The 24,254-nt window shown below is 40.5% G+C and overlaps 1 protein-coding gene across 7 annotated transcripts in view; it reads right to left on the bottom strand.

Annotated features, from left to right (window-relative positions):
* Nucleotides 1–453: 453 nt before the first annotated feature.
* Nucleotides 454–24,254, bottom strand: part of FAM193A (family with sequence similarity 193 member A) — a 40,940-nt gene continuing 17,139 nt past the window's right edge. For 5 of the 7 annotated variants that reach the window (XM_035103345.2, XM_035103347.2, XM_035103346.2 and 2 more), the window contains 9 exons: nt 23,387–23,641; nt 17,436–17,628; nt 15,500–15,760; nt 12,889–13,150; nt 10,120–10,306; nt 7,150–7,380; nt 5,747–6,536; nt 4,611–4,692; nt 454–1,214 (listed from right to left, as the gene is read on the bottom strand). In XM_035103345.2, coding sequence (XP_034959236.2) covers nt 1,121–1,214; nt 4,611–4,692; nt 5,747–6,536; nt 7,150–7,380; nt 10,120–10,306; nt 12,889–13,150; nt 15,500–15,760; nt 17,436–17,628; nt 23,387–23,641 — 2,355 coding nt within the window. In that variant the 3' untranslated portion in view covers nt 454–1,120. The remainder of the gene's footprint in view (nt 1,215–4,610; nt 4,693–5,746; nt 6,537–7,149; nt 7,381–10,119; nt 10,307–12,888; nt 13,151–15,499; nt 15,761–17,435; nt 17,629–23,386; nt 23,642–24,254) is intronic. The other 2 variants (XM_035103348.2, XM_035103352.2) reach the window with 2 other exon arrangements.

Genomic DNA, 24,254 nt, shown 5'->3' on the forward strand with positions numbered 1-24,254 from the left:
CAACTATGATTCTAAACCTCTGAGTGAGCATAACATCCTGTCTAGCTTCCTTTCCTCTACTGTGCTAGAAGGCTTATATTAGATGTGTAAATATATTGCTCCACCAGCAGAGTGCTGTGCTCAACCAGCACACAGAGATTAGACCACTATAGCAGGTATGAGATGGGTTCACACTGTTTCTAGGATTATAAATTAATTCAGGTATTATACCAATTACATTATTTCCTTCTGAATTGCTGCCTCTGTTGCAGTTGCAACCTAACAACCTAATCATAACAGCTAACATTTTTCACAGCTGTTATTTGTTAGTGATTTTTGCATAATGTTTTCATCAGGGTAGCTGTCCAAACACATAAAAACAAAAACTACATGAACCCTATCTCATCTATAATACACCAACTTCCCATCTCCATCTACCACTGCAGCAATGAAACACAAAACAGAGCATGAGTCTTTTGTGATTACTAATGTATTCCATCTTTCAACAAGAAAGGCATGATCTTAATATTATTTAACAATATGTTAAAAAATCAGCCAATAGGCTTCAGCATTAATACAGTTATACAGTTTTACTGATTTGATATGCAAGTACTCATTTGCTAAACTTCCTCTTGCAAGTATTTTTACACAAGCTGGCTACAAATTGGGAATCAAAACACAAATTGCTTAACTTGTACATTCTCAACAGTAGATTGTGAAAAACGAAAGTAAATGCTTGTCCCCAAAGAGGAAGTTTCTCTATGACAATTTCTTTAAAGAAGTCTATAAGGAAAGAGCAAAACTAGTTGGATTCATTGCTCTGTTTGAAGGACAAGTCATAGCAAAATGGGAAAAGCCAAAGTATCTCCAGAGACTGGAAACATGCTGTTGTTCCTATTCCAGCAACTGCAGACTATAGTCAGATAAGTCTCATTCACAGACTTCAATCACAGAAACTAACATATGACGTTAGAAAGCAGCAATTCTGCAGCCTTCTAGCATACTCAGGGGAAAGGCTAGATGATCAGTGAAGATCCACACAGCACTGCTAATGAAGGTATTTGTCTCAAGGCCACAGCAGTTCTCAGCACAGGGAGTGCAGTTAGTAATTAGATCCCACAACATTCATATCCACACGCCTTTAGTGGACAGCAAAGGTAGCTTTCTTCAAGCTAAAGTTGGACCAATTGATGGAAAGTCTTTGCCTTGTCTGTCTCGCAGAATCCAAGCAGAATCTGTAAAGGAAATATGTATAAAGGAAATCTAATACACACCAAGGAAGTATATATCATCATGTCTACATTACAATTTCCTTTGATAATTATTAGATTTCTAATTACTAGCTATTTAAAATGTACCTTGTTAATACTTGAGCACAGTTGCTTAACTTCAGCTAAAAAGAGAGTGCATTCACACACACCCTAGGGTGGAAGAAGGCTGAATGATTTGACATGATAACTAATGTATTTTTAAAAATAAAGAAAACAGTATCAAGTAAAGGGTTTAAATATACCTTTGTCTGCATTTTGCAATGAGCGAATGTGGCAAGTCAGTAAGCAAAACCAATGCTTCTGGTCCCTCAGCTCTTGCTCATTTCAAATAACAGTTCCTATTAAAAACGTGTTGCTGACAGATCTATAGGCTATGAACCTGGGCTAAGAGGCCCCAAGGGTGGCACTAATGTGAAAATGATGACCCCCCATATTGGAATTTGATCTCAGTTCTACTGCTGACTTCAGTAACCCTGCTAACATTGCCTGATGCCCAGTGCTCATTTTAAAGTCTTTGGAACCTAAACACTGGTGCAACTATGCCTGCATTTTTATATATGGAGCAGAGTCCAATGCCTCAGTCCCAATGATTAAGCTTACAATGTTCTTTTAGATGCAGTACTATTTGGGTACAACCTCAAAATCCCTACTCTGCTTCCTGCTTGGACAAATCATGCTTTCAGTATACCTACCTCATAAATGTGTTGCGAAAAAAACATATATCAAGAAGGTGCATAGTTAACACATGTGGGATAAACATATGTGTTTTTTGCTTCAGCCAAAGATTTAATATTACGGAAATGGAAAGACTGAACAGTGGGCATATGCGGCCACTCTCTCTCTCCTTTGCTATAATATCTAAGTAGTTATTAGGGTAAGTTTCTGCTTTGTGAGTTTTAGTTTGTCCATTCTCTGTTTCTACAGAGGTGTTGTATAACAGTGCAGAGCACTGAAGTTATGGGCTACTTGTGAATAAAGTGTGCTTTGTAGTTAAAAAGCAAAGCATTCACAGGTCCTAAATGGAGTGAACCCATAAGCCTTTCACAGAAAGTAAGAAGGTGAACAGTTTTATGAGTCCTTCTAGCTGCTCAGAAAAGAAGGCTGCTACACTGGAAACTTGTGCACAGTTTCATCTGGGAAGAATCCTGAGAGATACTGACACACTTTTTAAAATAAAAATGCTACTGAACGCTACTAACAATGTAACAGATGAAAATAAAAAGAAATCACTCAGCAATGGTGGATATATATTATAATGAGAAGTCTTAATCTGTGGAAAGTCAGAAGGGAAAACTTTCAGTATGCTGAAGAATATTTTTAGCCTAATTCTAAGCGAATTAGTAGAATAAAATAATTTAAATAAGGTCTGAGACTATAACAGCTTGTGGCATCTCAGATGTTAAAAAAGAGACACTGTGCTTCTTCTTTTTTTAAAGTGGGGATTTTGATGTCAGTCTGTATCTATTTTGGCCTTCAAGTTTATTTCTATATATGTTTTTATTGTTAAATTGATCCAGGATGTTTCATGGAAAGTGATTCATAAATAAAATAAATGAATAATAAAATTGACTTCAAACTCTTTACTGGTCAAGCATTTAATGAGTGGGATGTCTGTTTTTGTATGGGAAGCAAGTGTCTATATATTAGAAGGGTGTGTTGATAGATAAGAGAGTAAATGCATGCATGTATTCAAATACCCATATGTGGGTGGCTGAGAGGTGGTGGGGGCTGGATGGTGGAGAGAGATGGGCCTCATGGATGCATGAATAAGAGGAATGGCTATACACTGATGGATGGAGTATGACATGGAATCATAGAACTGCAGAGCTGAAAGGCACCCAGGGGTCACCTAGTCCAACCCCCTACAATGCAAGGATCCTGCCCCCTGCTGTCTCTGGGTGGATATTACCAAAATGGTGTTTTGTACAGCACATTCACCCACTGATCTACAGCCTCTGAAAGGAGGAGGCTAGTGTTTCCCCTGTTGCAAAAATATGAAATAGTCTTAGAGCATCTTGCAAGTTTGGGCAGAGAAAAACGTTGAGCCTTCCTAAGTTATTAGTAGAACGCCTCAGTTGAAACTATAAGACACGGGTGGGCAGTTCTCAAGCTTGCAGGATCTACTGTGTTTTAAATACAGTGGTACCTCGGTTTTTGAACAGCTTAGTTCCCGAACAACTCAGAACCCAAATGCTGCAAACCTGGAAGTAGGTTTTCGAACTTTGCCCCAGAAGCCGAACATGCTCCTGAGCTTCCGTTTTCACTGTTGTGCAGCAAATTTCAGTCCCCCACATAGTAATTAAGCCTTTTTTCTTCCTGCGTTTGCCCTTGCACCACTCATCTGAGCCCTCCCAATCAAAATTACCGTATATACTCGAGTATAAGCTGATCCAAATATAAGCCAAGGCACCTAATTTTACCTCAAAAAACTGGGAAAACTTCTTGACTTGAGTATAAGCCAAGGGTGGGAAATGCAGCAGCCACTGGTAAATTTCAAAAATAAAACGCTTTGGTTTTGGAACGTTTTGGTTTTGGAACAGACTTCCGGAACGGATTAAGTTTGAGAACCAAGGTACCACTGTACTAAAACCCCAAGAGTCACCAACTGGTACAAAACAGTATGTGTTCACTCGCCTGAGCTGCTAAGAATCAACATGGAGAATACTGCCTGCAAGTTCTGCCCAGAAATTTGTTATCAGTGCCACAATAAAGGCCACAAGTTATTTTATGGGGGAAAATCCACTCCTGTTCCCACCCACCAAGGCATTACAGTAGTACCTCAGGTTAAGAACTTTGCTTCAGGATGAGAACAGAAATTGCATGGCGGTAGCGGGAGGCGTCATTAGCTAAAGTGGTACCTCAGGTTAAGAACAGTTTCTGGTTAAGAATGGACCTCTGGAATGAATTAAATTCTTAACCAGAGATACCACTGTATTTCCCAGAAAACCTCTTTTTTTTTCTTTTGCGAGGTGAAGGGAGCTTCTTAGTTGCTGCCATTTTAGACATTTGAGAATCACAAAGCTTAGCTGATCTACTTCAAACTGCCCAGAGATCTAGCTGAAGTTCTTAACCTACCTTCTGTTGTAAGGATACTTGTCCTTTTTTAAGGCAAGTAAACACAACTTGTGACCCTGGAAGCTCAATCTACCACTTGCATTTGTTGCCTGTCTAGCTCACTTCTTAGTTGATCTCAGTATCAATGCCTTGAATACACTGTTCCACCAGTAGAGAGAGTTGCCTGGGCACAACCATACCTCAACAGAATGCAACCCTAGGTGCTATTTGGCTATGCCTAAAACCGGATGGGAGTTTTTATTTGGGCCATAATAGCAACAAGTCAGACATATGGCGCTTACTTACCTTTTAAAATGTTCAACTTCCCGCTCAGTTTCATCCATTTCCACACTGTCTAGGTCAACATCTTTGGGCAAAAACACATCATCTGCAAAAACCAAATTTTAAAAACAAGATTATAGTATTTTCAATTGCCTCTTTTCCCAAGGAAACAAATGGAAACATGCAACCTGAAGTAATTAAGCCTTTTAATCTGGTTTAGGATATTTAAGAACTTTGGTCTTTAGAACTTAGGCACATTCTTAAGTTTAAGTTGGGGACTTCTGTAACGTGACCAGTAACCACTGAAATGGGGCCAGCGAGAGGCACCCCAAGGCAGAGGTAACTGTGGTGCGTGGGGTATTCCCATTTTGCCAGGCATTCCCTTCACCACTACCTGCCCTCTGCCATAGCAGGAATCTTCTGTTAGTGCCAATGGGAAACTACGTTCAAGCGCAACTGCGGCACAGGAGGGGAAAGCTGGCTCCTCTTTCCTCATGTGCTACAATTCTCCCACCAAAAACCACCCCACCCCCAGGTGACAAATAGGCTTGAAAACAGCTTGCTATTTATGTCAATGGAAGGCTGTTTTCAAGAATGGGGTGAGTAGGAATCTGCATGATGATCGCACCTGGAGAGAGAAATTAGCTTTCCCTTGCCCCAGCTGCAATCTCCATGAAAATGGAGGGCTAGCATTCAGGGCTAGGGAAAGAAATTCTCATGTGCTTTTTTCAAGCTTAGTTGCTGAATGGAGTATGAATGAAAGAGAGGGAAGCCAGATTATGTTGTTGTTTTTTTAAAAGTTGGCGCCTATGCACTGGGGGTGTACTTGTGTGTTGCACAAGATATAAAAAAAAGACTGTTGGACACATATGATGCTGCCTTAAAATGAGTCAGACCATCAGGTCCATCTAGCTTAGTATTGTCTGCACTGACCTGCAGTGTGAGAGAGGCTTTTCTAGGCCCCACCTGGAGATGACAGGGGTTGAACCAGGGATCTTTCCCATGCAAATCATGTGCTCTACCTCTGAGCTACAACACTCCTCAACTAAGCACAGAAGGTGACTGTGCTTAGTTGAGAAATGTCCTCAATGTGACCAGAGATGTTTTGGAAGCATTAAACTATTTAAAATACACAACTAGCTAATTAAATAGAGGCTTACCAATTGAGGAGTTCCCTTTGTCACTTTTCTTTTTCTTATTTTTCTTGCTCTTGCCTTTTGGCTGTGGAGACTCTTGTAGTAGAAGCTTATTATGCAGCTGTTCATTTTGAAAAAAGGAGCCTCTCACAAAAGGTGGCTTTGTCACAGAATTAATTTGCTTTGATTTATTTGTGCTTACTTTTTTCTCCTCTTTTTTGGAGACAACAAGTGACTGAAGTTCTGTCACTTTAATTTTAGAATTTATTTTGTTTTTTATTTTAGGTGGAGTCTGTATATCAGTTGCTTTGGAAGACTTTTTCAATCGTTGAGAAAACAGATCATTTATTTGTGTTATCTGCTCTTTGTTGTTATCTTCTGTGTGATGATGCATTATGTTAAGAAGCAAAGAAAGGGGTTCATGTGATTTCACAGTCATCTCCGTATTGAAAAGCAATTTTGAGTCTCTACCATTTATCGGATTTGATGGGTCAAAGCACTTTTCATAAACTTGCCCCTGTTCAACATGATCTGCATGTTTAGAAAGTAATTCACATGACGTTTCTATTTCATCAAGGAATTCATTCTGAATGTTTTCTGGGATGTCAGGGGAAGGCTTCATCATTACTTGGCAATTCTGAGTATGCACCTGCACTTGTTTGCAGTTTGTGCTGGTCCTCTCTTTCTTCTTTTTCTTAATGTCTTGTAACTCTTGCAGTTGTTGTGCCCCTCTATCTTCTTGCTGTTGCTGTTCTAGTAGCTGATGATATTCCTTTTCTCTAGCTTTAGTTTCAATGTGGGACTTTTCTTTTAACTGGGAAGACAACAGTTTACCTTTCTTAAAATGGCAACGTAAGTTGATGTAGGGCTGGATTCTGATCATACCAGTAGAAGCCCATGCAAGGACTTCAACTATTGCAAGGGGACCTTCTCCCCCTCCCCCAATTGTCTCGGTTGGGTGGGAAAGCCTCAAAGCAGCAAACATTTTCCATCAGGAAATCTGCTTAGTGCTGTATTTAATTCTTCCTGAAGATACAGAAATATACTGTAGTTTTGATATAGCTCATATAGCACGCACTGGCTGGGATTCAACTAAATTTTAGTGAGAGTAGAACCACTGATATTAATGGACCTAACTTACTTATGCTCATTAGTTTCAATTAGTCTACTTAGATATTAAAGCATTTGAACGCAGTTTGCTCTCCAAAGAGTCCAAAGTGGCCTCTCACAACAACAACAACTTAAACAATCTACTAATAAAACAAAAGTAACAACGCAACAAGTTAAAACTTAAGACCCAAAAGTCATCTCTGAAAATAAATTTGTGAAACATTTAAAAAATAGTATCACCACTACTGAAATGTCCTGAGTAGCTCATTTTCATGCCTTTCAATAAATGGCTACCTTAAATACAAGTCTAGGCTTACCTTTTTTTGCTTATGCCTTGCTCTTTTGGCTGTGCGTGAGCTGCTAACTGGCTTAGTCTCAGGGCTGTTTATAAACTGCAGCAAGTCCTCTACTTTTCGATGATCAACAACACTTTCCCTATCTTGTATCAGCTCTGGTTGCCTGGGTTGTCCCTCTTTCTTCTTTGTTAAACGTAAGCGAAGTTTTTCTCTCATTTCAGCATAATTCCTACTAGTTGGTGCTGCTGGTGGCTAACAGAAAATTTATAAACTCATAGTAAATACTGAAAAATCACTTGAATTTTAGCATTCAAAAACAAAGGTAGTTAAAAAGATGTCCATATAGGAGAACTTTGCAAAACACAAATAATCAGGCTTAAAAGGCAACATGGGCAGAGCTGCACAACTCCTTCCAGGCCCTTGAAGATGGCCCAGCATGGCTTGACTGCTGCGCGGAGTACTGGATCGAGGAATAATAATAAGAAGAAGAAGAAGAAGAAGAAGAGAGTAGGATTGAAGGTGGTTAAAAAGGCTAAATATTTAGGAATTTGGGTTTCTAACAATACTAATAATTTGGTGAAGGATAACTATGTTAAAATTTGGAACGAGGTTAAAAAAGATTTAGAAATATGGAAAAGATTAAATCTATCACTTCTGGGCAAAATAGCAACCATTAAAATGAATGTTCTACCGAGAATGTTGTTCATATTTCAAATGCTCCCAATCTTAGGAACAGGAAGTGGAATTTTTAAACAATGGAATAAAGATCTATCCAAATTCATTTGGAACAATAAACCAGCCAGAGTAAAATTTAAATTATTAACCGACATAAAAGAGAGAGGAGGATTGGGGCTCCCTAACCTAAAAATCTATCATGATGCCGCAAGCTTTCTTTGGATAAAGGAATGGATTACCTTGGAAAACCACGAACTATTAGATCTAGAAGGATTTCAAAACAAATGGGGTTGGCATGCCTACTTGCAGGATGAAAAGGTAAAAATACATAAAGGGTTTAACACGCATGTTATTAAAAAATCTCTATTGAAGGTATGGGAAAGACATAAACCCCTGATGGAACCGAAGACACCAAAATGGTTGTCACCTATAACAGTGAAAAAAGTAAATAATGATGGAAAATGGATAAAGTATAAGGACTTAATAGAGGAAAAAGAAGGGGTATTTATAATTAAAAAATATGAAGATGTTAAGCAACAATTGGCAGGGTGGCTCCAATATTATCAATTAAATAGTAGGTTTCAAGAAGATATGAAAAAAGGAGGGTTTATGTCCGAACCATCCCTACTTGAAAAAAGTCTATTACAAAGTGAACGGAAAATCATATCCAAAGTGTATAACACCATTCTAGAATGGGAAGTGAAGGATGAAGCCGTGAAGGAGACAATGACGAAGTGGGCAATGGATCTAGGGAAAGTAATAGAAATGGATAAGTGGGAAAAACTCTGGAGTGTAACATGGAAATTCACGGCGTCAGAAACAATTAGAGAAAATTTAATAAAAATGTTCTATAAGTGGTATCTGACGCCAGTCAAAATTTATAAAATGTATAAAGTTAAAGACAATCATTGTTGGAGGTGTGAAAGAGAAGTAGGTACGTTCCTACATATCTGGTGGCACTGCCCAAAAATTAAACCTTTCTGGAATGGAGTGTTAGAAGAGTTAAAGAAAATATTTAAATACAACATAAAGAAGACTCCAGAATCTTTCCTATTAGGAATGGTTGAAGAGGAAGTGGCAAAAAAAGACGAAAAGATATTTTTATACTCAGTAGCGGCGGCGAGAATTTTAATTGCAAAATTATGGAAAAGTAAGGAAGTACCCACCATTAGAGATTGGCAGGAGAAATTAATCGGTTATATTGACGAATTCGATTAGGGGCGGTTCCAATAAAAAATTTATTGACAATTGGGGAAAATTTGGAGTATATTTAAAAGAACTTGGGTTTGAAACCAATATTTTGTAGTATTCCAAGGAGGAAAGATAACGGAAGCAGTAGGAAGATAAATAATTTTATAGTCAGGATAGAAGAGAAGGGGAAGTCGAGTTACAAAAGAAGATGTGAAGACAGAATGGAAGATATATAAGACAAGTTGACGATATATTTGAGAAGATGGAGTAAGTTTTGTTTGAAATTGTATGATTATCTATGTATGTATTGATTTTGTTTATATTTTAGAGGATTGTTTTGTTTTATATTGATTTTTAATCCAATAAAGATTACAAAAAATTAAAATATATATATATATATATTATTTATACCCCGCCCATCTGGCCGGGTCTCCCCAGCCACTCTGTGCGGCTTCCAACAGAAGAATAAAACACAACAATCTATTAAACATTAAACATCCGGCGCCGGATCAAGGAAGCGGCCTGAAGGGTCGGCGCCCAGCAGCACCGCTTCCTCAATCCACTGTGCCGCTGCTGGGTGCCGACTCTGCAGACCGGCTCCGTGCGGCGCTGCTGGGCGCCAACCCGGCAGGCCTCCTCCTTGATCCGGCGCGGCGCTGCTGGGCACGGACCCTGAAGGCTGCCTCCTCCTCCTGCGGCCGGTGTGCTGGGTCCTGCTGGCTGGCTGGGGCGCTCGGCGGTCTCGCTCCGCGCGACGCAGAGGTATGTCTTATATTTCACAAATCCTTAAAAATCCTGCTACGGCTTATTTTATGACTACGTCTTAAAATAGGGCAAACATGGTAGTCCTCTCTGGAGAAACCAGGAATTTAGCCTCGGATCTTCTGTTCAGAAGCAGTGAGTCTCTCCCTCTGCTGTTGACTCTCCACAATGCCTAACATGAAGTGGGAATTACTATATTTTTCCATGTATAAGACTATATTCCCCCTCCCAAAAAAATTTAAGTTTAAAATTGGGGGTCGTCTTATTTTGCAATTATTTATTTCTGAATTTTGGGCCAAAACAACAGTAGAGTGAAATGCAAGTGGCAGCACCTAAAAATAAAATCTGTGGTGGATTACTTACTCCTCCATGACCAAAGAATTCACAGTAGCAACAGTCGCAGTATTTTCCTTCTTTTTGGTTTGTGGATGTTGAGGTACTAGAGCTATGCTCTGAGCAGCTATCTTCATCTTGGCTCTCCTCACCATCATACTGTTGATGGTTATATACACGGCTGTTCTCACAATGATGGCCTTCACAGTCAGGATCACTACATTAAAGCAGAAAACTGATATTTTAACCCAGTTTCTTAAATCACTCTAGAAAGCAACAGGAAAACAATCAACCAAGTATAACACTCCATGCATATCATGAAGTGGGTCCTATTCTATACACTGTGCCAACTCTAGGGGGCTCTGGGTGCTAGGGCACCCACAATTTTTGTGTGGGTGCTGAGCACCCCCACCGCGCGGCTCCGATGCAACTTCCGGTTTCTACCAGAAGTCGCATTGGAGGCCTGTAGCGACCTCTGAGGTGACATCCAAGACCCTGCCCCGCGAAGCCTTGGAAGTGAATAATAAAGTCCCTGATAAGGAGAATTGGCAATTAAAAATGATAGAATATGCAGAGTTAGCAGGTCTAACAAGTAAAATAAGAGAGCAAGAAGATCTAGCATACAAAGAGTAGCTGATTTTTTGGGGGGAGCATTTTGAAAATAACTGTAAACAAGTGAAAACGCTAGCAGGATTAAACTAAATTCAACAGTATAATATATAGTAAAGGAAGAATAAGGGGAGGAAGTGAACTAAATGGATATATAAGAATATGCAGGAATGGTAGGAAAATAAAAGGAACCAGGGAAGGGGAAGAAGAGAACTGAATGTTTTTATTGAAAGAAAGATATTACCAGTGGAAATGTATATTTGAATGTGATTTTGGAAAAGTAATAATGAAAATTATAAATAAAAATAATAATTTAAAAAAAGAAAAGAAACCGGAAGTAATGTTGGACGAAAGGCGCCGTGAGGTCTTGGAAGCAACATCTAAGGCCCTGCCAGGTTTCTGAACATGACTTCTGGTATAAACCGGTGGTTGTGTCAGATCTCACAAGGCCTCCAATGTGACCTCCAAGGCCCTGCAGCTGCGGCGTCGACGTCGTAACATCCAAGGAAGAACCTCAGCTGCAAGTTTTCTGCAACACCGAAACCCCCTGACTCCATTCCTGGAAGCAGATGTTAGCCTGCTAATTGAATTTTAATTGGAGATTGAAGTACAGGCGTGTGCTAAAAGAGATGAGTTTACAAACTGTAGGACAACCCAGGTGCATGGATTAAAGGTATGAACGGAACAGCTAATATTTCATTCGGTGCCAGAGATGGTGGAAGGAGGGGAGCCCATGGTTGGCTTATTTAATATATATATATACACACACATTTATGATTTGGCAACCCTCTTTGGAATGCAAGTAAAAAATATAAATGTACAAGTGAGGTTGGAAGAAAGTGGATTATTAAAATGGAATTTAACAACAAAAATGGAAACTGAAACAAAAGGAAGACTACTTCAAACAGACTATGTCGGAAATATAAAGCAACCCCACCCACCCTCTACTAGCTACAAAGGAAAGTGGAAAAAAGACTGAGAGGACTTGGATTTAATGTATCTTGAATTAGCTATAAATTCTCAGCTGTAAGGAATCATATACCACTCTTCCCAGGCTGAGGGAAAAAAGGCGAGAACAGTTTATTTACTGGGACAGAGAGTCTAGGAAGCTGCTGTGAGTGTTCTCTGTGCAAAACAACGAATAGCAATGCAGAGGCTTTTGGAAAACAATGGGACAACAGCTCCACCCAAATTGTGATGGGTAACAGCAACAGTTAGAGGAAAGAAAGACACAGCATCATATATGGGCAAAAAGAAAAAGGGAGTGGACAAATTGATTGCCACATGCAGGAAAGAACAATGACAACACCTACAAGTTCCTCACTTGAAGTTTTATAAATTATTTAATGAAACAACATAAATAGAAATCATTAAGACTGCAGCTGTTTTATAGGGGGTTATCATTATAACTGGAATGTAAGTGAGATTTTGGAACACATAAAAAAAAATCAGGAAGCCATCAAACCTAGCATGTGCTTGAATTAAAATGTATAATTTGGAATTTGAATAATTTGTATTAATAACTGTATTAAGTGGATATGAATTAGTATTGTTATAATGTGGCTAATTATTGGAATAATATTGGAAAACTAATAAAAGTTATTTTTTTAAAAAAACCAATGAATTAACAAGCAAATAAATAAATAAATTCTAAAGGCAAGAATAATAACAGGAACAATAATTTATTATTTATACACCACCCATCTGGCTAGGTTTTCTCAGCCACTCTGCGTGGCCCCCAACATAATTAAAAACACAATAAAACATCAAACATTAAAAACCTCCCTAAACAGGGCTGCTTTCAGATGTCTTCTAAAAGTCAGATTGTTGTTTATTTCCTTGACATCCACAGGGCAGGCGCCACTACCGAGAAGGCCCCTGCCTGGTTCCCTGTAACCTCACTTCTCGCAGTGAGGGAACCGCCAGAAGGCCCCCGGAGGAAGACCTCAGTGTCCGGGCAGAACGCTGGGGGTGGAGACGCTCCTTCAGCTGGGCCGAGACCATTTGGGGCTTTGAATGTCAGCACCAACACTTTGAATTGTGCTGGAAACGTACTGGGAGCCAATATAGGTCTTTCAGGACCGGTGTTATATGGTGTTGGCAGCCATATATTAATCACATCTTATAGCCATGTTGCAGTTTTTAAACTTCTATTTTTAAATAAAAATGTAAAGACAAACAAAATCTCACCTGCAAACACTTGATGGAGCACTAATTAAGCTCTCTGTGGTTGAAAGAGGTGGAACTGTCATGGGATAAAGACCTGAATGGGAATCCACAAAGCTGGGTGCAGTTGTGGTAGCTCTGGAGAAAGATGAAGCATTAGCATTTGGCAGTTGGGGAGTAGAAGCTGGAGAAAGGAAAGGAAGTGGCACAAAATTTGTGGGATTTTGAGATGCAGCTAATGCAGAACATCTGGGATCCTCTGAACTGATATTGTGGAATACATCACCTAAATACAAGAAAGAAAAGTTACCTCATATTCTCAACGTTAATAATGTCTTCATTTCACTGGCAGTCATTTCTGAAATTTGAATAGAATTTATAATCTAGTTTTTGCTTGTTTGCATGCTTGTTGTATGGTATCTCTCAGCACAGAGATAACTGAAATGAACTTCACTTGTGAGTGTTCTGGGCACAATTCTATACAGTATTCCCAGTTTGAAAGAGAAAGGGGGGGGTGACATTACAAAGCTATCTTATAAGACATACATTGCAGCAAGGGGCAGAGTCATTTGGGCAGGGACAGGAGATTGACATACAGCTGAGAGTAGAGAAGCAGAGGGAAAGGCTATGGAGCAGGCATCCTCAAACTCTGGCCCTCCAGATGTTTTGGACTACAATTCCCATCATCCCTGACCACTGGTCCTGTTAGCTAGGGATCATGGGAGTTGTAGGCCAAAACATCTGGAGGGCCACAGTTTGGGGATACCTGCTATAGAGTATGCTGAAAGGGTTAGTTTATTCTGAGTTTGGGAACAAACAGGAACCTGTATAAGAAATATACAGTACGTAGAAAGGAACTTGGGAAGAAAGATGGGAAGTTTGGTCTCAGGCATACTTAATTTCACATGGTAATGGAACATGTAAGCAGAATTATCTGACAGGCTGTCTATCAAATACTGTGACTTATGATAAAACCTGTATGCCTAACTTTATGAGTGAACGCCAGAGAAAATTCTTTCTGTCTCCATCTCCCACATTTCAACAATTTACAAATCCTAATGATGGTAAAGTTTTACATTGAGAGATTTTACTGCATGTCAATGTGATTTATGCAATTTAGTGTCATTCCTCTTTTGTAAACATAGGATGGACAAGGAAATCCTCAGATTACAGGTTAGAGAACAAAGATCAGAACTAAACTATTGAGGCTCTTCTAACACATTCTCTGGAAAATAATTTTCCTGAAAATGCAAGGTTTCTAGTGACTGAACAAATTATTTCTACTTAAAAAGTGCAAAGTCCCCACATTTTACTCGGCTAGCAAGAAGCCTATTGGATTTTTCCTTTACAAACTGTAACCCCTAATGAGCTGAATGAAAATTTTGATCTGCTGGCACTTTTATAGCAGCTGTTTTTAGTCACAGGCTATACCTTAAAAGTGATTATTATTTTAAGGATGTGATTGTTGCAGATGATATGAATGCAAGCATAGCCTGAAGTGGTATCTGTCGAGTCTTTGGGCTAATGAAAGATAAGCTGGCGAGCCATGTAGATGGCCTTGTCATATTACATATTTGTTTGGCACTCCTTTTTTATTTATAAAAAGCTAAGACTATAAGTTGGTGTAATAGTATGCAAGTAGTAATGTGTTTTGTAGAAAGTTTGTTATGGAGTTGTAGCAGGAGGCATTTCCCTTATCATCAACTTAATATGGAATTCCAACAGAAAATATACCAAATAACCAGAAGTTGTTGTTGTTTAGTCGTTTAGTCGTGTCCGACTCTTCGTGACCCCATGGACCAGAGCACGCCAGACCAGAAGTTAATTACACATGAAACATTAAAAAAAACAACCCTGGGTGTAGGCAAAAAGCACTTTCACTAGTACTCTGTTTAGAACATTGTAAAAGTTTATCTGTATGTTTGGTTATTAACTATTACATGCACTGATATTTGAGAGCACAGTACAAGTATTGTTTTCATATGTGATTGGGTCTTATGTTGCCATTTGTTGTTGTAAAAGACGACTCATATTGGCAGACATTAACTAGAAACAGGGACTTTTCAGTTGTGGGGCCAAACTTTAGCATACCCTGAAGTCAGATCTAGATGTAAAGTCAAGCACCAGATCTTTCCAACAACTTTTGGGTTCAACTGAAATTGTTTATCTTTTGTTTTAGCTCTGCTTTTATTTTGGTTTGCTCTTGTCCATTTTTTCCCTTTGGCTATCAATTCTACGTTTCTTGTTACCTATGTTTGCCCTCTTCCTTTTTTCCTCTGCTAGTTCTTGTGTGATATTTAAACGTTAGAAAATATGAACCAGTTGGATCAGTTCTAAGGCCCAAAGTCCAGCATTTTCTTCTCACAGTGGCCAAGTAGATGCTCATGGGAATTGTCTCCCTTGGGAGGTGGTGGATTGTCTTTCCTTGGAGGTTTTAAAGCAGAGATTGGGTGGCCATCTGTCTTGGATGCTTTAGCTGAGATTCCTGCATTGCAGGGGTCTGGACTAGATGACCGGTGGGGTCCCTTCCAACTCTATGATTCTATGACTTTTAACTGACTTTAAATGTTTATGTAAGCTGCTTTGGGAACTCTGTTGGCTAATAAGCAGGATAACAAGTGTATTTAATATTTACCTAGTGATGACGATCTTTTAGATGAAACTTTAAACTGGTTGTTGCTTGACTGTACTGTGGTAGCAGTGCATGAAACAGAAGAGGTTGCTGAAGATGTTGCCATCACTACTTTTTTAGTGTCCATAAAAGACGCATCTTGACAATGATACAGACATTTTTTCTTTAAAATATTTTCCCTTTTTTTGCTCTCAGTTATTCCTTCATTTCTAGGAAGTACATTAGATATCAGTTCTGAAAGAGATGCTGCTGCAGCAGCACTTCCTTTAAATTGAAGAAAGAGACAAACTAGTTCAGCTGTTTAGCATTATTAACACTGCATTAATGTCACCTAGATGGGTATACACACACACACACACAAATTTATATACCGCCCTATACCCAGAGGTCTCAGGGCGGTTCACAGAATATGTCTGGAATGAATGAAAGCTAAAGACTTCTTATGCTATCAGCTGTAACATACCCCTCTCCACCCTCTCACTATTCTGTTTCAGTGTATCTGAAGAAGTGTGCATGCACACGAAAGCTCATACCAATGACAAACTTAGTTGGTCTCTAAGGTGCTGCTGGAAGGAATTTTTTTATTTTGTTTCGACTACGTCAGACCAACACGGCTACCTACCTGTAGCTGTAACATAGATATATAGAATCAGAAATATGTTTAGAATTGGTATTACTCCGTTTAAAACCTTAAGTAATGTAATAATTCCTTGTAATCCCAAAAGCAATTTCAGGTTAATAATTTTAACACAGAACCACTATCCAAAACCTCTTTTGGTATTTACAAGCACCGTGTAAACCATCCCAAGGCAGAAATAAAATGCATTATACTATAAACCATTAAAATACAATCTATAAAGCACTAAAACATTTTAAAATATGATAGCAGAGCATTTATTGGAGGGCTGTGCTATTCTTATTAAAGAACCATGTTGCAACATATTTATATGTTAAAAAACTTTTTTTTAAATGTACATGAGGTAAGAAGCAAACTATAGCCAGAACCAATGTCTTTGATGCTGGTTTGTTTTCTTCAACACCTTCAGCCAGAAGTGCAGGTAAACCAAACACATTAGGAATATACTGCATTTTGATGTGGAGCCTGAGTTCTTCCCCACCTCAAAAAAACAAAGAAGTTCAGGCTAGAAGTACTGTTGCTTATGCAATTAAAACAGCAGAACCCACGCACAAAAGAGAGGAATCAACAGGCTTAGGGAAACTTTAACGTGTGCAAAACAACAAAAAGATTTAGGACAAAGAAACCCCAGCAGCCAAATGAGAACTGAGCATGCTCAGTGGCCATAGAATGCTGGCTGACTGGGGAACGGGGAACAGAAGAGGGGTGGAAAACAGTAGCTACAATACAACATGTTGCAGGTCTACTAGTTTTACTATACAGTGGTGCCTCGCTTAACGAATGCCCTGCTTAACAAAATTTCCGCTTAACGAAAGGTTTTTTCTAGCGGAGGTTGCCTCGCTAGACAAATTCGTTTTATGAAAAATTCGTCTAGCGAATCGCGGTTTCCCATAGGAATGCATTGAAATTCAATTAATGCATTCCTATGGGCAAAAAAATTTCAATGCATTCCTATGGGATTCGCTAGACGAATTTTTCATTATAGGAAAAGACCCGTGGAACGAATTAAATTCATCTAGCGAGGCACCACTGTACAGGCAGCAACAATTTCACATGGGGGTTCTGTTTCCGGCCCCTGCAAGCGGTAGTGGAGTGCACCCTGTCCTGCCCCACATTACTTCTGGGTCAACAAGGACCCACATGTCAGCAATCATGCCCAACAAGTGGGCATGATTTGATCCTTCTTTCCCTCCTATTGTCCCAATTAGAATCAGGCAGTAAATCTAATTCAGTCAAGGGCCTTACTAGAACATCCAGAATAAAACTGCTACTTTTCAGAGTAAAGCAGAATTATGCTCTCACCAGGAAGTTCCTCTTGTAAAGAGGTGGAGGCATTCCAGTTTTTCTCATTCATGACTTCCGATTCCCAGATGTTTAAAAATTTAGAACTCTTCCAGTCTGTAGTACAGGTACTTCCAAAACCATTTGGGTAGATATTATCTTGGAATGGTGTACTGAGTGCTTGGTGATTGTTTCCATTATTCTGAACCTGGGCCTACAACAAGAGTACTTTCTAATTAGTCTTCTGCTTGTTTACATCCACTCCAAAATTATTAGGCACATACAAGGGGAAATGATGCACTGAGTCATGTTGTTCTGAAAATACCATTATACAACAGCTGCTTTCAGACATCATGGTAAGCCATGGTTTATAATGACCAGAATGAGCCTATGCAGTCCTTGGGCTCATGTGCCTTCCCTCTAGCATGACAACAAGGTGTTTGAAAGCATTTCCTTGCTTGCTTGCTTGCTTGCTTGCTTGCTTGCTTTCAGTTTCTTGTTTCATAGCCTAAGGTCTTCCTCATTACCATGATTTGCTGTGACATTTCAATGCAGTCACTATATAGGCAGTAGAGCACAGGGCCATAGCTGCAGCCCACCTGTAGCTATAGATCGAAGGAAAACACTGAGTGAGGTGGAACTGATGAGGCCCAGCTCTGTATCTTCTTTTCATCAAATACAGATAAAGTGATGGATGTGCTGAACTGATTCTACAATGTTGGAATGTACTCCGAGATGTTGAACAAGAGCTTCAGCTGTCATGTATAACTTTCTGTTTGGTGGCCCCAGGCATTTAAATTAGCACCTGTGGTTGATAATGGAGGAATTTAACAGCAGGACTGCAGAGCTGGAGTCCTACCAGCTGCAAAAAAGACCAAGCTAAGAAAACCAGCTAAGCAAATTCCTGGGGAACATGTAATGATGGCACCAATTACCATTGGAAAAGACTGTCTGTTCCATTCAAATAGGCTAGCACAGTGGTCAATGTGGTGCCTGCAGGACCCAGTGTGCCCAGTGTACCTCTTATGGTGCCCACAGAAGTTCCAGCCCTTAAAAATCCACAATGCATGAGAGGCTGTTTGCTCCTCTTACTCACTTCCTCTTTGCACTGGCTTGGCCTCTCATACATACAGTTGAACGACGTGGCCCAGGGAGAGAGGGAAAAATAGGGGAAGTGAACAACTGGCTTCGCAAATGGTGCTAGCAGGAACGGTTTGGATTCTTAGATCATGGTCTGCAGTTTCTTGAAGATGGAATTCTGGCAAGTGATGGGCTGCACCTCACAAGGGTTGGGAGGAATGTTTTTGCCATGAAACTCAAAAACCTCATCATGAGGGCTTTAAACTGACTTATGTGGGGGAGGGAGACAGTGGTCCTGAAGGTAGGAGTCTACCAAGTGCTGAAGATGATCATCCAAATGTCAAGGACCAAATGGAGCAAACAGCACACACTTAGTGGTGGGAGGAAAAAATCCTTAAATCAGAGACATGGCGGAATGATAAATGGTCTTCAATGACTGTATACTAATGCACAGAGCATGGGAAATAAACAAGATGAACTTGAGCTCTTGGTACAGCAAACTAAATATGACATAATAGGCATCACTGAAACCTGGTGGGATGAGTCTCATGATTGGAATGTAGTAATAGAGGGATACAATCTATTTCAGAGAAATGGACCAAACAGAAAAGGAGGAGTGGCGTTATACGTCAGGGATGTGTATACCTGTGAAGAGATCTAGTATTTAAAACTTCAAAGCCATATTGAAAGTATCTGGGTCAAAATTAAGGGAGAGAAAAATAACAGTGATCTCATTGTGGGAGTTTACTATAGATCCCCAAGCCAAACTGAGGACACAGATGAAGCCTTCCTGGAACAGATGACCAAGCAGTCAAAAGGAAGTGAGATAGTAGTAATGGGGGATTTCAACTATCCTGATATTTGTTGGATGTCAAACTCAGCCAAGAGCATAAGGTCAAACAGATTGCTCACTGGCCTTGCAGGCAATTTCATTGTCCAGAAAGTGGGAGAAGCAACAAGCCATTTTAGATCTGATCCTAACCAATAGTGATGACCTGGTTAGTGGGGTAGAAGTGGCAGGATCATTAGGTGCGAGTGACCATGCTCTTCTGGGGTTTATTATACAGCGGAAAGGAGCAACCAAGCATACTAAGACTCAAATTCTAGACCAGGCATCCCCAAACTGCGGCCCTCCAGATGTTTTGGCGTACAACTCCATGATCCCTAGCTAATAGGACCAGTGGTCAGGGAAGATGGGAATTGTAGTCCAAAACATCTGGAGGGCCGGAGTTTGGGGAAACGCTGGGTGAAATCCCATGGACAGAAATGCTAAAAGGGAAGGGAGTTCATGATGGTTGGGAGTTTTTTTTAAAAGGGAGATATTAAAAGCACAACTTCAGGCAATACCAATGAGACGGAAACATGGAAGGTGCCTAAAGAAGCCAGGGTGGCTATCTAAAGAACTTTTAACTGAGTTAAGATTTAAAAGGGATATGTACAAAAAATGGAAAAAGGGGTAAACCACCAGAGAGGAATTCAAACAAATAGCCAGCACGTGTAGAGACAAAGTCAGAAAAGCTAAAGCACACAATGAACTCAGGCTTGCTAGAGAGCTTAAAAGCAACAAAAAGGGCTTTTATGGGTATGTCCGTAGCAAAAGGAAGAACAAGGAAAGTGGGGTCACTTAGAGGAGAAGATGGTGAAATGCGAACAGGGGACGGAGAAAGGGCAGAACTCCTCAATACCTTCTTTGCCTCAGTCTTCTCCAAAAAAGAAAACAATGCCCGACCTGAAGAATATGGAGCAGATGATTCAGCAGGAGAAACACAGCCCAGAACAAGTAAGGAGGTAGTGCAAGAATACTTGGCTAGTTTAGATGTATTCAAGTCTCCAGGGCCAGGTGAACTACATCCAAGAGCATTAAAAGAACTGGCAGAGGTGATTTCAGAACCACTGGCAGTAAGCTTTGAAAATTCCTGGAGAACAGGCGAAGTCCCGGCAGACTGGAGGGCAAATGTTGTCCCTATTTTCAAAAAGGGGGAAAGAGAGGACCCAAACAATTATCGCCCAGTCAGCCTGACAACAATACCAGAAAAGATTTTAGAGCAGATCATTAAGCAAACGGTCTGTGAGTACCGAGAAAGGAACACTGTGATCACTAAAAGTCAGCATGGGATTCTGAAAAATAGGTCATGTCAGACTAATCTGATCTCATTTTCTGACAGAATTACAAGCCTGGTAGATGAATCGAATGCTGGGTATAGCCTATCTTTATTTCAGCAAGGCCTTTGACAAGGTGCCCCATGATATTCTTGTAAAGAAGCTGGTAAAATGTGGGCTAGACAATGCTACCATTCAGTGGATTTGTAACTGGCTGACTGACCAAACCCAAAGGGTGCTCATCAATGGCTCCTCTTCATCCTGGAGAGAAGTGACTAGTGGGGTGCCACAGAGTTCTGTCTTGGGCCCAATCTTATTCAACATCTTTATCAATGACATGGATGATGGGCTTGAGGGCATCCTGAGCAAGTTTGCAGATGACACCAAATTGGGAAGGGTAGCTAATACCCCAGAGGACAGGATCACACTTCAAAATGACCTTAACAAATTAGACAACTGGGTCAAAGCAGACAAGATGAATTTTAACAGGGAGAAATGTAAATTACTACACTTGGGCAATAAAATAAAATAAAAATGAAAGGCACAAATACAGGATGGGTGACACCTGGCTTGAGAACAGTAAATGTGAAAAGTATCTAGGAGTCCTGGTAGACCACAAACTTGACATGAGTCAACAGTGTGATCCAGCAACTAAAAAAGCCAATGCAATTCTGGGCTGCATCAATAGAATTATAGCATCTAGATCAGGCATCCCCAAACTGTGGCCCTCCAGATGTTTTGGCCTACAACTCCCATGATCCCTAGCTAACAGGACCAGTGGTCGGGGAAGATGGAAATTGTAGTCCAAAACATCTGGAGGGCCGAAGTTTGGGGATGCCTGATCTAGATCAAGGGAAGTAACAGTACCACTGTATTCCACTCTGGTCAGACCTCACCTGGAATACTGTGTCCAGTTCTGGGCACAACAGTTCAAGAAGGATACTGACAAGCTGGAACGTGTCCAGAGGAGGGCAACCAAAATGGTCAAAGGCCTCAAAACAATGCCTTATGAGGAATGGCTTAGGGAGCTGGGTATGTTTAGCCTGGAGAAGAGAAGGTTAAGGGGTGATATGATAGCCATGTTCAAATATATAAAAGGATGTCATATAGAAGAGGGTGAAAGGTTGTTTTCTGCTGCTCCAGAGAAGCGGACACGGGGCAATGGATTCAAGCTACAAGAAAGAAGATTCCACCTAAACATTAGGAAGAACTTCCTGACAGTAAGAGCTGTTAGACAGTGGAATTTGCTGCCAAGGAGTGTGGTGGAGTCTCCTTCTTTGGAGGTCTTTAAGCGGAGGCTTGACAGCCATCTGTCAGGAATGCTTTGATGGTGTTTCCTGCTTGGCAGGGGGTTGGACTGGATGGCCCTTGTGGTCTCTTCCAATTTTATGGTTCTATGATTCTACATTGAACATACCCACACTTAACGGAATGCTAATGCTAATGCAAAAGGGAATTCCCTTCCCTTCCGAACAGAGGAGATATAGAAAGCTCTTATTTCTATGGCAAATAATAGTAATGGCTGCTGTAGGTGCCTTTTTAAAAAATGGGGGCACACCCATGCTTTTTTGTGGCAATGTCTCTTTTTCTGCTCTTTTAGATATGGCAGCTATTTTGTGACTGATATCCACGGTGCTTTCACAAATGTGAAACGTGGCATGAAAATGTTAGTGACACACACATGCACCTGAGCTAGAGAGAGCAAGGAATGATCAATGATGGGATATCCCCAGGATCACAATGTTCTTACAGACAGAAGGATCACCTACTTTCCCCATCTTTCTATGTGATTTTCAGCCAGCTATATGTGTGTATTGTATATGCAGGCGTGAATGCATTTTTAAAAGAATATTTTGTAAGGAAAAGATCATTGTAGCACTCTTAAATAGTAAAGGTAACCTTAATATAAAACTAAAGTTTTATGTAATTTCTTAATGTTTTAGTAATTCATTTCATAGTTTAATGTGTCTCTGGGAAGTACCTGATTTTTGTAAAATTGACAATTTATCATCTAATGGCTACTGTTTCATTGGTAGTGGCATTTGATAATACCAGTTCAATGACTTAGCACGGTGGTTTTCACCCAGTGTGTCATGGCACCTGAGGGTACCTTGAATGATGGTCAGGGATGCGGCAGGCCACATTGGCCTACGTCTTGCAGAGCTCTTTGTTGGCTACAAGCTTCCCTGGAAAAACGTGTCTCTGGGGCTGGCCAGGGGGTGATGGTTACCAAGAGCTGAGGCAGCCTTTGAGTAAGCAAGCAGGCAGGCAGGCACTGTCCTTTCTTGTGCTTGCTGTGTGCAGGGCCTGTCTGGGAGCTGAATGCCTGGCGTTGAAGGCAAAACTTTTCGCTATGCAGGCCCAGCAGTGCCCACTGTCGCCTCCCATGGTAAGGTGCTGTCCTCACGTTCAACTTTGGCCAGTCTCCGTGGGGCTACTAAGGCTGGGGGCATCTTTTCCCCAGGCTCCTGTGGGGCAGTGTGAGGAGGCACCACTCTCTGGGGGATGGCGGTGGCTCAGAGACCAGAGGCAGCAGCAGTGGCTGCCCAGGGGGAGAGGAGAGGAGGCTGAAGGAATACTCCACAAGGGAGGGTGTTTGAAAAAAGATGAGAGGCTGCCAGCTCTTCAGGTACACAAGTGATCACATAACTGGGCTCCTGAGCCCCACAGGGGTGCCACAGAAAGAATGCAGTTGGTCAATGGAGCTGTGGACTCAGTAAAGGTTAAAAACCTATGAATTGGAGAATTATTTTTAACTGGAACCCTGAAGATTGCCACTTTGACAGACTTACCTTATTTTGTGCAAAGGGGGAAGCAGTGTATAAAGAAGGATGGATTAGTGGAGGAGGTAAGTGAGGAATAGTATGAAGTGGCATTTGTCCATGGATATGAGGATAAAGATGAAGAGCAGGATGGGCAGGTTTTTCTGGCATCCTAAATTGATGCCCACCAGGAAGACATTTCACTTCAGTGTCTGAAGAAGAGGGGCCTGAGATTTCCTGTTTACAGACATGGCACTCACAACAAGCTGGTTCTTGATCCATCTGCTATAAATGAAAGGAGGGTACACAATGTAAACTACACAGCAAAATTAGATTTCCTTTATTTTTTGGAAACAATTTTCTTTGATGCAATCTACTGTTTTAGAAAATGACAATAATGACACCTCTCAAGTATAAAAAATACAATAAGCTCAACAATAACAAGCTTAAAACCACCTTAATTGTTTCTGTTAAAAACTGTGTGTCCAGTTGTACCCAGTTGACTTGTACCCAGGTTTTTTTCCCTAGCCAGAACTCACCGAACCTTTCAGTCACCACTTTCTCTAGAAAAAAAAGCCCTGCTTGTACCTTCTAGCACTTGAAATACATCTTACTTCCAGACCCTGGCAGTCCACATCCTTTCCTGAAAATTACATTAATGCTATGGTCCAATCAATGCTTACCCCGAAGTCTCTCCCATTGAGTTCAATGGCACTCCCATTAATTTAGAATTGAAACCTCAGACTAGTATTAAATAGCATAGGCTTGAAATTCCATTCTTGAGCTTTACAGCATTAATTCTTCTAGATATCAATAACATCAGGTGGGGGGAGTAGAGGATGTTGGTGCAACTAGACGACCTTTACTTCTAAACTTCTGTCTAGTTGCCTCCCCTTAC

The sequence above is a fragment of the Zootoca vivipara genome, chromosome 8 (genome assembly GCF_963506605.1).
Source record: "Zootoca vivipara chromosome 8, rZooViv1.1, whole genome shotgun sequence".
In the NCBI taxonomy this organism is placed as follows: Eukaryota; Metazoa; Chordata; class Lepidosauria; order Squamata; family Lacertidae; genus Zootoca; species Zootoca vivipara.